Source organism: Alosa pseudoharengus, unplaced genomic scaffold (assembly GCF_046254945.1).
Source record: "Alosa pseudoharengus isolate Yale_2024_CS ecotype anadromous, Long Island Sound unplaced genomic scaffold, YU_APseudo_1.1 YU_APseudo_1.1_scf_5, whole genome shotgun sequence".
Lineage (NCBI taxonomy): Eukaryota > Metazoa > Chordata > Actinopteri > Clupeiformes > Clupeidae > Alosa > Alosa pseudoharengus.
In genome coordinates, this window is record NW_027468837.1 from 5,467,628 (window position 1) to 5,481,279 (window position 13,652).

At 41.4% G+C, this 13,652-nt stretch overlaps 1 protein-coding gene across 1 annotated transcript in view; it reads left to right on the forward strand.

Annotated features, from left to right (window-relative positions):
* The window catches only part of poc1a (POC1 centriolar protein A), a 118,013-nt gene that overhangs the window by 6,283 nt on the left and 98,078 nt on the right, over positions 1 to 13,652 (forward strand). Inside the window, exon 7 of the mRNA XM_076268844.1 lies at positions 7,104 to 7,237. Coding sequence (XP_076124959.1) covers positions 7,104 to 7,237 — 134 coding nt within the window. The remainder of the gene's footprint in view (positions 1 to 7,103; positions 7,238 to 13,652) is intronic.

The following is a 13,652-nucleotide window of genomic DNA, read 5'->3' on the forward strand; positions in this document are numbered from 1 at the left end:
ATTAATAACACTTGGTTAGATTGTATTTATTTGCAGTGCATTTTGGTGAAAACAGGTTCCAGACTTCAGAGTGTCTATTAAGAGTTTCAATTGCCCCATCAACAGAAACCTTTTACCCTCAGAGGGCATTGGGTGCTATAAGGAAGACTAGAAATTCGGTGAGTGATCTAAAATTAGTAAAGGTATTGAGAGATCACACACTTCAATGCGTACTCTTGTTGATTTTCTGGTTGTAGTAGCACGTTTTGTCCTCAAGGAGGGTGTCTAGTACTTCTTATATCATATTTGCTTGTGAAAGCAAACATGGAGAGGATCTGGGGAAACAGTTTGAGAAAGCTTGCCCTAGTTGAGTGAGAAATCTTGCTAGCTTGCTGGGATTAGTTATTCCGGATATTTTTCTCTGAGCACTTAGAGACCCATTCAAGTGAGGTTGGATGGAGTGCTTGAATGGTGGAAATGTATTACCCCTGCTAATCCACCACAGCACTTAAATTCCAAAGGTGACCCTGGGTCAGGAAAGAACACAAAATAATACTGTTAAAAGAACTGTAGTGCATGTAAATAAAATCATTCTGACGCAGTTTTTGCTGGTATTTTTCTAAAATATGCTCAGCAGGATTTAGTGTCCGCATGTTCTCTGGTTCAAATATCAGTCGCCTTCATGCTGTATGTGTTTTGGTTTAGAATTGACAAGCTAACTACCCTGCAAACACCACTAAAAACCCAGCAAACATCACTAACAACTCACTTGTCATTGATAAAAGTTTACTTATGTCTCTCTTGGTGATACCTGCCAATGTTGTGCTGTGAAAGGTTTTCTTACATTTTTGTGAGTTGTTACACAGAACTACATGGTGCATATCCTATATGACTAATAGGAATGACATGTTTGTTCTATCCTTAACATGACTACAGTATGTACCATCAAAGTGAATTTGAGGATTATGCCAAAACTATCTGCCTGTAAAAACATACCCAAAAACTGACAAATTGCAAATTGCAAACTTTTTGAGTTAACTTTCAAGCAATGAACGTCACGTCAACTTAACTCCGATTGGCAGTCGCTTTGTCGCATCGCTCAGCATTTGCATAAAGTAGACTTCTTGTCTATTTTGGCCCCGCCTTGCTCGTGGCAGTGGCAAGCTCATCGCTGGCAAACGGCCATTCCCATTGAAAATGAATGGCAGCCTGCCGCTTTGTCGCTGTCTCTTGTAGCTAATGGGGAAGATTACGCGGTTACACTCCCACTAGATTTTTTGATGCCACTCAGCAATAATGAATCAAAATTTAAGAACAATATGTCAGTTTGTATGTGCCTACATGTACTTAAATAGTAGAACATAATGGTCTGGTGAAATTAAATCTTCATATGATTTTAAAGCCAGAGAGTGCTCGGTAAAGGAGTTACAGAAAATTAACATCACTTCCTTACAATAAAAGTCAACATCATCAAACATGAGGTTCTCAAAATACAACATTAAAAAAACTCATAGAAGTATTTCTACACTTATAATATGACCAAAGATTTTGCGACTGTGATTAGTTTTGGCATACTTCTAAGACATATGTTTCATAAGTCATGGTAACGGAGTTACATGGTAACGGAGTTACAAATGTTCCTATTGTTAAAACAAGATTTAATTGTGTAAATTGTTCCCAAAATTATCATGTATTCATTAGTTATAGTGTGTTCTATCATAATGAAAGAAAAAGCAAAAATGCAAAGTAGATGTAGCGGTACAAAATATGACCGGCGCTCAGTCCAGCACATTCTCTCCGTAGAAATAGATCACGCCTGTCAATTTGTCTCTATCCTCTACTCTTGCATTTTATGCTATGTGTATGTAAGTGTGTGTGTGTGTGTGTGTGTGTGTGTGTGTGTGTGTGTGAGTGTGTGTGAGGGGGGTTATGTTTTTGTGTGTGTGGGGGGGCTGTAATGGTGTGTGTGTGTGGGGGGATGTAATGGTGTGTGTGTATGGGGCGGTTGTGTGGGGGGGCTATACCTCTGTGTGTGTGTGTGTGTGCAGACCTGCCAACCTGTACGCATTTTGCGTAGTAAGGGACCGTTTGTTATTTATAAACGGGGTCACCGGAGGAAAATAGGGGAGGGTCATGTCTTTTTATTCTTTGTTGAGGGGAGGGTCACCTAACTTTTTTTTGTCTAGAAGGGAGGGTCACCCATCTTTTGTATTAATGAAAACAGCAAAAAATCTTTGATTGTTGATTTCTGTCGCCATATAACGTTCTCTTTCGTTCCATAGCTCTGTCAACATTGAACAATGAAAATAAGGGTGATTTCCCGGGTTTCTCACGCAAAATACGGAAAATGTCAACATTCGTCCCCATTAACGTTGGAAGGGTTAGAGCAACAAAGTAGCCTACTTTATTCACGCCTAACAGCCTATATCCAATTGGTCAACTTTATCCAGCCCTAAAAAAGCTAAATTTAACTTTGGTTTACTTGTAGTTTACCGTGTAGCTTAACTTTAAACAGTGTGCATGCTTAACATAGCCTAAAGCATACTTGTGCTTCATTCATCCACACATCCAGCTCCTAACGTTTTGACAAGCATTTCTACCAATTGACCTTGTTCCTGCCCATCTCTAGCTTTGCTGTCTCCATCCTTTCTGTTTTTGTTGTTTGCAAAAAAATATATAGTATTTATTGGTAACCAGCAACAGTGCAATTTGTTATTCGCTGTCATTCTCTCTCCTGCCAACAAAAATGTGTTACGTTCCAAGTAGCAGTGCGTAATTCTGCTTCATAAAGTTGAACAAATACATTTGGTCATATAAATAGCCAGTTTATGGTCTACAGTGTAGTTGGTAAGTTATGGTAGGCCAACTTGGAGTGAATATACAGGGGGAATTCTTTGTCTAGCTGAGTAGCCTGGCAGGTGCGCACGTAGGCTTAGCCTACGGCCGAACACTGCAAGCGCTAATAATTCGTGCTCTCACGACAACCACGTCGTTAACTTAAATAGGCCTAGGTTAACATCACTCTGAGTTCGCATTCAAGCAAGCAAAACGATGATTTGAATACATCTGTTTCTCTGGAAGGGCAAGGGGTAACAACAGGACAACACAGAGACAGGCCAGAATGCAGGACTAATGTTATGAGAGTATTACACTAATATGGGATATTCTACGGAAAAATATATTAAAACGGCAGGACAGTGGGGAAACGTTAAAATGATAAACCCGGAAAAAGTTGGCATATTAGGTATTTTTCGGTCCCTGTGATTTTTTGTGAAATTGTGCAAACGGCCTTTTCAAGTCATTTGAGAAGGAAGGAGTGTAGCAAGCTCCCAAATTGACGCTCGCCTGAGAAATTGAGTTTTGGATAATGTTCAGCTTCGTCAGCTTTACAATGACTGAGGAAGCCTAGAGACGAGTCCATAGCAACAAGTTCATGTGTTGAATTTGTTATTACCCAGTGTGCTTTGTTGAATGGTCTCAATGCTTTATTGTTTTATTTCATGTGAATAATTACTAGAGGAGTAACTTTTCAAGTAGGCTAATGCAGTTGCAGGAAGTGTGCATTTAGTTTCCATTGTGTTTCCACAACAATGTTAGTGAGTAAATCTACTAAAATGGCCACCATCTTGGGGAAGTGTGATGTGTAAGATCAGAAAGCAGAGGTTGGTTTTAGGGCGGTAGCATGTGTTGATGTGTTTTCATAGCGCGTAAGAGCGTCGGCGGAAGACATCGACAATTGGCCGGGGAGGGTCATGTCATTTTTGAAAATGCTGCTGGAGGGTCGTTGAAAATTATATAGCAGCCAGGGGAGGGTCATGCAACTTTTCATCGAAGCACTTAAAATCCCTCCGGTGATCCCGTTTATAAATAACGAACGGTCCCTAACCACGCATTTTCACATCAAAGTATGCCGCTACGATTTTTTACTTAAAACTACGCCAAACGAGCAGACATCAAACTTCTCCAGAAAGCTCCTTGAGCATGTGAATTAAAATCTCCTGCAAATCTATTTCATGCGAGGATGAGATACAGAGAGAAAGTGACAAGTGAGAATGACTGGCATAGTGGCCTTTCTTTATGTAATTTTTTTCTTCATTCAATGATGGGTTAAATGAAAGACTTGATGATGTGAGCTTAACAAGTGTTCACTCGCAATTAAGTATAAGTATATATACTCTTTTGATCCCGTGAGGGAAATTTGGTCTCTGCATTTATCCCAATCCGTGAATTAGTGAAACACACTGCACACAGTGAACACACAGTGAGGTGAAGCACACACTAATCCCGGCGCAGTGAGCTACCTGCAACAATAGCGGCGCTCGGGGAGCAGTGAGGGGTTAGGTGCCTTGCTCAAGGGCACTTCAGCCGTGCCTACTGGTCGGGGTTTGAACCGGCAACCGAAAATTTCGCGTCCCCCCAGCTGCCGTTTTGCGAAACTAAAAATATTCCACTGAGTGTGATTGTAAATTCACCTAGGCCTAATAGTTTGATCTTGTCTTGGAAAGTTATTACTTGTTCACCAGTTGTGTCGCTGATGGTTAAAGTTTTCATAACTAAAAGACGCTAATTAACTTTGAATGCCACACTGTTTTCGGAAGCTTTGGCCCAGAGTGCCAGCAATCTAGATTATTGTTGACGAGCCACAGCGTATTCTATGCTATAGCTATGGACACATACTATGGCTTGTTTGAAAGGTGAGACTTTAAGCTCTCAGTGAGTACAAACTGTTTATTTCTACATGTCTCTGTTCCTCAGAAATCCCAAGCTAAACAGTGGCTAGTTTTCATTTCATCATAATCCCAGTTTTTTTTTAGAAATGGAGATATAGCGTCTTTTATGAAATATGCACTGTTTGAGCCTGCCACTCTTCTGACACTTACATTTCTGGGTCAAAGGACTTGTGTAAGTTACATATAGTTTTTCTGTTCGGTAACGTGTCGCTATCGCCCTCTTGCAAGCCCGACTCGGCCCATCACCCACTCCCGTGGGTGGAGATGGAACTCCCTCCTCAGCACGGTGGTCAGTCACTCTTTCTAATGTTTTTGACGTGGCGTGTGGTCTCCCCTGATTGTGTGGTGATCCTGGTCTCCCCTGATTGTCGTGGTCAGTCATCTTAGTAGAAAAGTGGACTCATCCAGCGTTGTCTGGCGAAAACGCACCTGTTGCAATATCTTTTTCTTCAACTTTTTCATTTTCCCCTTCAGCTCCTGAGAAGTGTTGCCTGTAATGTTTCCGGGAAGTGACCTGGCGAGACTGCCACCTAGTATAGTGATAAACCCACGAAAATAAATGGCCTGGGTTTGACCTGACGTGCATGCGTCACTGATTTGACCCAAAGCGGCAACCATCAGAAGCCTAGTTATGATTAAATGTCCAGATAAAATGTCCAGATTGTGCGGTTTCATGAGTTTTCGATCGTCATCTATTTCAGTTCTATTCATCATAGAGTTCCCAAAAGAGTTCGCACATAAGGTGTGTTAGAGTGTCTATTTTCGTAATTAAGAAATAAGCTAATATATAATTTTTTGTCTACTAATTTGAATGTTGCATTCAAAAGGGGAGGCAAAGAAAATACACACTGTTAAGTATTATATTTTTTAGTCACTTAAATGTTCTAAAAAGCCTTTCAAAAGTGTCAATGACATCATTCATTAGCACAATGCTAGCATGTTATCGGCAACGACGACCCAACCTGTAAGAAACCGAAAGGCTGAAGTGCGCCTTGAGCAAGGCACCTAACCCCTAACTGCTCCCCGAGCGCCGATGTAGCAGGCAGCTCACTGTGTTGGGATTAGTGTGTGCTTCACCTCACTGTGTGTTCACTGTGTGCTGAGTGTGTTTCACTAATTTACGGATTGGGATAAATGCAGAGACCAAATTTCCCTCATGGGATCAAAAGAGTATACTATATGCTTATACTTAAATTAAGAGGAAATTAAGAAGTTGACTTGACTTTTTCTCCATAGATATTGAGGAGTTAACTTTACGATTTTAGAAAATCTGCTTAGGTGATTGGTTGCTATTGTAACATAAGGATCAGGCTAGTAATCCTCACGGTTTCCTAACATTAACGTTAGCTGGACACGGATGAACTCAGCCGGACACCTGTCAAAGTTTGGCAGACATTGACTGCAGCCTCATCTTTTTCCATACATGGGGAAACAAAAAAAAGCACAACCCATGGTTTCTAAGGATTCCACAACAATCGTGTGATGCTCTGGAGCAGTTTTTCACGCAGCAGTCTCTTCCAGGCATCTTAAAGTCGTGCGGAATCACAACTACCTCTTCTGTTAATAACACAATCAATGAACGCGTTCTGGCAGGTATCCTTCCAAAATGACAGATGTCGTGATCTTGGGGGCGGGACGCTATGTCGTGGCTAAATCTCCTCACTCCTCATAGTATAGTAATATAGACACCAGTGTCTGGAAGGTTCAGCAAGACGATGACGACGTCTATGCAACACAGGCTTAGGCCATGAGCTATGTACAGACGTATTTGATAGACATTCGTAGCGCCAAATAAACGGCTCTGGGCATTTTGTAAACCACGCCTCACGAGAAAATGAATGTGTGGTTCCCAGACCCCATCTCAATGAGATGAGGTCTGCCGTTAACCAGGCTAGGGGTTGAACATTATGCGAACGCTTATTTTGCATTATATATTTTTGATGAATTAATTAACATTACCTTGTAGAAATCTACTTTACTTTCACGCAGACTCCATGTTTTAATTGCGGCCGAAGGTGCTTGAAGGGGGTGAACATTTATGCAATTGCTTATTTTGCATTATATATTTTTAATTAATTCATTAACATTACTTTGTAGAAATCTACTTTACTTTGACATTAAAGAAGGGACTTTTGTAAATTATTGTAAAAAAGGCCAAATTAAATTGATCAGGATTCCATTTATAAAAGCAGTAAAAGTGGAAATATCCAAGGGGTTGAACATTTTTTATAGGCACTGTACAGTAGCTACTGCAATACTTTCGCATAAACTAGTAAGAGTCTTACTGAATGGTTTTATCATGGTATTTTGTTTCAGTAAACAGAACTCATATTAAAATGTTGTATTCTGTGAAATTTTAGTTGTTTTGATAATTCACATGCTTTACCTCCACAGTGCACAGTGCAGCAGTAAATGGTTTGTCCTTTCATCCTACTGGGAACTACCTCATCACGGCCTCTAACGATTCTACGCTGAAGATCCTGGACTTGGTGGAAGGAAGGCTACTTTATACGCTACATGGCCATCAGGTAACATTTTCCAAACCCAAATAAGCTATTAAATGTTTTAAAAAGTGGAAATTATCACTGCCACTGGTCTGTGAAGAATTGCTTTATTGGGAGTGAACAATGCCTTTCCCCGTTTGGCTTCCTCAGGTTCGCTCTCTGATTTTGGATGAAACCCACAGGTGAAATAGACAATTGTGGTGTCACATGACCTTGACTGTGTACAATTCGATTTATTCGAACAATAAAAGGTCAATGCGTATAATAATTACACCCGTCCTGGGTGTGTATCCCTACAATGCAAAGAACATACCATCACAACTTACATGGTTATCACTTCAATATCCACCATTCACCATTGTTTTGCTACTAATTATCTTTCACGTACTGAATACCACACTAGAAAGTGAAAGTAGGCCTACTATGCGGTCCGTGTCTGTATCTGTCTGTTCACGTCCACAATCGATTATAACGTTCCTCAAATGGAGAACACATCCATGTTCTCTCGCGTATAGGCTTTCATGCTTCTGTGTTTACAAAATTCCTGACGGTTCCTGATTGCTAAACGTTTGTTTTCCTTTCCTGTCGATCGCGGTTGATGTAGAAGCACCTCCCAGGCTATAATTTGACTTCAGCGATGAGAGAGGGAGAGAGAGGCAAAGTGGTCCATGCGCGCGTGTGTGTGTGTCTCTGCGTGGGGTTCAATTGTCAGAAGTCAGAGTTGGTCCGTCCAGTCAATAGTCCCGCATTCAGGCCGCTCCATTATTAGATTAATGTTATCAGACAGCGCTGTAACATGTGTGGGAATTTCTCTCATTATGATGGAGTTGTGGGACTTTTATTATTATGCTCAATACTTTATTTATTTATTTACTGAAATTTAGGCTATGCGCATATTTTTTTTCTCTCGCCCTCTCGGAGGTGGCCAGCCGAGCAATTGTTCTGCTGCTAGCTTGTGCCAATATATTGTCCAAAATGCTTGATTGCATTGCATTCTCCAAATTTTTTGCTAAATTTTCATGTACCACATCAGCATTTTTGTTCAGTGAATCTTTTGTAAATTGCTTCACAATTAGCGCGGGCACTCGTCAGCAGCCTTCGGCTTGCCTCTTTTATATCGATATATCGCCCAGCCCTAATTTAAGTACTAAAAGATATCATGTCACACTCCAATTCTGTAATTCATTAAGTGTGTTTAATTCATGGATCCAAAAGGGCTCCCTTCTTAAAAGTCATTTAATTAAGTTGCCTCCTCTTGGGTGGGGTTGTACTCCCTCAATGCCAATGAATTTAAGTGTAGTGGCCGGTCCATGTTTTTTCTCTTTGCAGTGTCTAGCTATGGCATAATCCATATTGCCATTTCTATTTACCGCTTTATGTTCTACGATTCTTACTTTCAGGTTCCGTTTTGTTTGACCTACATACATTAAGGGACTGTACGATATTTAGCTGGGGGGGAGGGCCGGTCGCCAAACGATCGGGTTAAAAATGTTCTGCCTGGCCCTCCCCCCTGGTCAAATTTTTTTTTCCAGGGGCCTCCCCCCGGCTCAAATAAATTCTCCTAGGCCCTCCCCCCTACATGAATCAAATAAAACTGGTCGAAAAATGACGTTTACAAGGTTAAAACGGCCAGCAAATGTCATAAGCACACATACACACACGAGTACACACGCATCGCTGATCTCTACAATACTACGCCTCTCGTAGGCTATATGCTTCGGAATCATACAGAACAACAAGGGAAAAACATGCCGTTTTATGTGTGGTTAAGAATAATATCAGAGTGGGGCTTTTTCTACCAGTTTTTGCTACATAAAAATAATAAAGATTGCTTGAACTCACATACCGGTATGCCTGGCGACTTGTGTGATCTTCATCTTGCAAAAGTTCTGCCAAGGCCAAACTGTGGGTCGCGACCCACTATTGGGCCGCGGAGACATGCCAGGTGGGGCCTGAACTGACGTGAAAACAGGAGTTGTTTATTTATTTTTTTATCTGTAGCCTAGGCCTAGGTAGCACCCGGTGCGCAATGGACGCACTGTGTTATTCATAGGGAAGCGCTCGTATCAAGGCAGCTTAGCCCCGACCTGAATGAGGTTTTGAACAAGGTTGTGAGAGTGGTGAATTTCATAGCCTACTGTAGCCTACTGTTTCACAGCGAGCCAAGGTGGCTTTCCCGAGGTAAAGTGCTGTCGCGCATGTTTGAGCTCTGTGTCACCTCTTCTTGGAGGAAGAGCGCATACGAATCTGCAAGCACGTTCACTAATGAAAATTTCTTGATGAAGCTGGCCTCTTAGCGATATATTTGGAAAGCTCAATGAGTTAAATCTCCAGTTACAAGGCAAAGACAAGCACCTACCTCACATAGCAGATAAGATTACTGCATTTACCAAAAAACTCAAGGTATGGACAGGCGCCTCGATCGCAACAGTATATTAATGCCTTTGAGAATCTGAGTGAAATCGCTGAAACGTCTGATTCGGGAGCCACTCTTGTGATCCCATGTATTAAACAGTAGGCCTACATCACATCCCTGCAAAGTTTATTTCAAAAATATTTCCCAACCAGCAGTGCTCAGTATGACTGGATTATGGATCCATTTAATGATTGGATTACTGGATCCATTTAATGCAGCATGTTGGTAGGCTATTTCATTGAATATATTGTACAATGCTGTAAAATATTGGCCTGTGCTTGCTAATATGTTGCTGGAAAACTGCTAATAAAAATGATAAAAATGCAATTTTTTCATCACCGAATATCCACAAAGATGCTGCCAATTTGTTTACTACGTTCCCAAACTTTATTGCAGCTCATGTGACTTCATCAAGGGCTACGATTCGCCAGTAAAGTGAAACAAGCGTAACCTCTGAGCTGAGCTTTTCCAGTGTATCTGCAGTGTATCTGCAGCATTAAGGGACTGTAATGATATTCGTAATCTCGGGTGAACCATACAAGCTGCCCGGACATTGCTTCGTCTTTGCCGAAAGTCACCTTGTTTGCGCCTCGCTGCTTCACTAGAAGCCATGTTTAAAAACCTGCAAGCTTACAGCAAGGGGGGGTGGTGGGAGATTCAGGTAGGGTTGCTACTTTTTGGACTTGCCTACTCCGTCAAAGAGACGTGAATTATGTTTTGGCCTACAAACCTTTTAAAATATCGAAAACGGATCATGGATCAGGGAAAAATAATTTTCATCGCTGATCTCTACAATCATCAGAACCCCCAGGCCAACATTTTTTTCCTGGGCCTTCCCCTAAGGCTTAAAAAATTATCTTAGGCCCTCCCTCCCTGACGACCCCCCCCCCCAAGACAAATAATAAATTATTTTTGTGTCAACACATTTGACACAAAAACATTTATTCACCCACACTAAGGCAAGAAATATAATATAAAATAATTTTTACGATTGTGAGTATCAGATTGGTTCATCTTTAGTATTGTACAATCTTTAGATCTGCTGTTTTGTTTTTACCTCTTCATCGTTGATTTTTACTTGTATATTGTGTCTTCCAACTGCTCTCATAATCAGTGTTAAGTTAGCACACACAGCAGTACTGTGTAAATGATCGCCGTCATATTTGGTAATGATCAAAGTAATCTTGAGTCCAACTCCCTTTACTTTTTGCCAAGCTCTAAAACTCCCCCATATGCATTTATATTATACTAAAAATGGGACTGTTCACACCTGTGCTGGCTCATAAATCTCCATCACAACCTGAGCATTTCATAGTTTTGTCTAGTGCTCTTTACTGCTGCTTTGTTTAAATTATCCGGCCAAAGAGTGTTTGGGAAAAGATGTCAAGGAAACCGCCCACCGATGCTGACTCACACTCTTGAGTCTCTGCTGTCTATGCATTCTCTCTCTGTATGTGTGTGTTTGTAGTGGTGCAGGCGGTATCCTGGCAGCTCTGTGGCATTCACACAGTACTGCCTGTGGGAGTGGGTTAGTGAGTGGGCTGCCTCTGAAAGCATGCGCCACTCTGTTATGAGGTGAGGTAAAGAGGGCCAGCTTAATCTTTCTGTGTGTCATTCTTGAAGGATGGGGGTGTGCAAAGATGGGCTGCGCTTGATATGTGCTTGATATGGCTGTGAGTGGGAGAGTAGGAGAGAGAGTGTGGAAAAGGAATATAAGACAGCTATCAGCTTCCGGATTAAGATTTTACTAATATTGCCCTTAAACATCTCTATCATCTCTGCACCAAGCTCATTAACTCATGAGACTGGATTTTGTCAACCAATTTGATAAATTTGAGGCACTTTATTTCTGAACATTCAGGGTGTGAATTCACTCTGCCTTTGCTACCTTTGAATGACCACCAAATAATATGTATACACTACCGGTCAAAATTTTGGGGTCACTTAGTAATTTCCATTCCACTACTATGTATTCAGTAGCGGCGCAGCGCCGCTCCTATAATTTAAGCGCCGCTGCAAAAAAATTGCCTAATTAAAAAAAAAACATGCAAGTTAACTTTGTGAACAGCTGCCATTTATTCCTCTCCTAGTTTGGTGTTGTCAAATAATAGGCTAACGTTGAAGGCGCAGTCAGGGATTTCACAGGAAATCATGTTTGTTTGTGTTTATGTTTAAGTTTATTAGCAGATGCAATTTTGTGCAAAAAAACGTAGCCTACAATATATTTTAACCAAGGAACCAAATTAAGCACACCAGCCTATTAGATAAATTCAGTTAATGCTTTCAAGCTCTGTGTTTCAAACATAGCTAGGCTGTGAAATTAAGTGTGTGTGTGTGTGAGTGCGTGTGTATGTGTGCCTGCATGTGTCTGTGTGCACGTGCCGGTGTGTGCGTATGGCCCCCCCATGAACACAATTCCATGAAACTTGGCATGTATTCAGAAGATGTCAATGATCCTACACTTCAAATTCCGTGCAGTTTTGAACCTGTCATTCAAAGGTACCTGTGATTACAATGCCTCTTTTTTGCCTTTTCATCTTTAACTAGGTGGCGCTATACCTCAAATGAGTGGATATGGGATGTGTTGACATGGCCCCTGGAGACCAACATACAAAAATGATTTGGTCATCCTAGACCAGGGGTCGGGAACCTTTTTTGCCTGGAGAGTAGTGTTGCGTGGGTCAACCCGTTACCTGCGGACACCCGTGGGTTTACCTGCGGGTCGGGTGGGTGCGGGTAAGCTTGATCGGAAAATATCGCAGGTGCGGGCGGGGCGGGTCAAAAATTGACAAAGCACTTCTTCTCACAAAGTTCTCACTTAGTTATTAATAATGTACGTTACAGAACATTAAGTGCAACAAACCTTCTTGCAATCTCTTTTAACTGCATAAAACAGGTTAAGATATGATAGTCTACAAGACCTTCAATCTTCCCCTCTCCCTCTCACACAGGCGCGTGACAGAGGGTGCGCTGCAACCTGCATTCCCGCAACATTCTCTCATTAGACGAGAGAGAGAGAGAGAGAGAGAGACACATGATGTGGCCTATTACTTGATTTTTACCTAAATACATCAATAAAGAATTAAGGATCTTTCAGTTTGTTTATTTAGTAGGCCTAGCCTATGTCCATGAAGCTAGATTCAGATTCAATTAATCCAACATGCTAGCGAGCCGCCTAGCCTAGAGCAACAACTCTTTGTTGAAGCATATAGCCTACAGTGCAAATTCTTCTTGTTTCAGTGTTTAGTTAATAAGAAAGCATTGTCTCTAGCCTAGGCTATAGGCACATTGTTTTTTATTTTTTTGGTCGGTTCGGGTCAGGTGCGGATCGTTAATATTTTTGAGGGTCGGGTGGGTGCGGATTGACACTCCTGACGGGTCGGGTGGGTGCGGAATGTTAAAAAACCTTAACCTAAACCTTAGCCTAGGCCTAGGCTTCCCATGTAGGCTAAACACCACCCCTATTTTATCAGTGTAATTTGAAATCTAAAGTGGAATGACAGAAGTATATGCCTAGGCTTCCCAGGTAGGCTAAACACCACCCCTATTTTATCAGTGTTCTTTGGTATGCAAAGTAACATCATAGTTAATTAACAACACAACACTCAATTTTCGTTGACATGTCATTGGCGAAATTGAATATTAGGCCTACCAGAGATTAGATTTGGTGATGGCCTTGGAGTCTGGCTGGCTCATATTCAGTGAGGTGAAGTTTCATGCAAGAATTGAGGCTCATTTAATTCCACGCAAAACTGTCATATATCCATAACGCCAACTAAATAGCCTACCATGGCATTGTGTTGGCGTTATGGATGTGACAGTTTTGCACGGAATTGCCCTTAAACGTGAGCGCAGGTTTGTCTTTATATTTTTCATATGTGAGAAAGATTTCTCACATGCAAGTGGAACTGAACAGGGTTAACACAGCAATACTAACTCATTGCAGCGTGCGATATATAACGGTCAGTTCATTTCACTTTTCCAGAATCAGTCTTCGGATGGAAACTTTCCCATTTCAGCCCA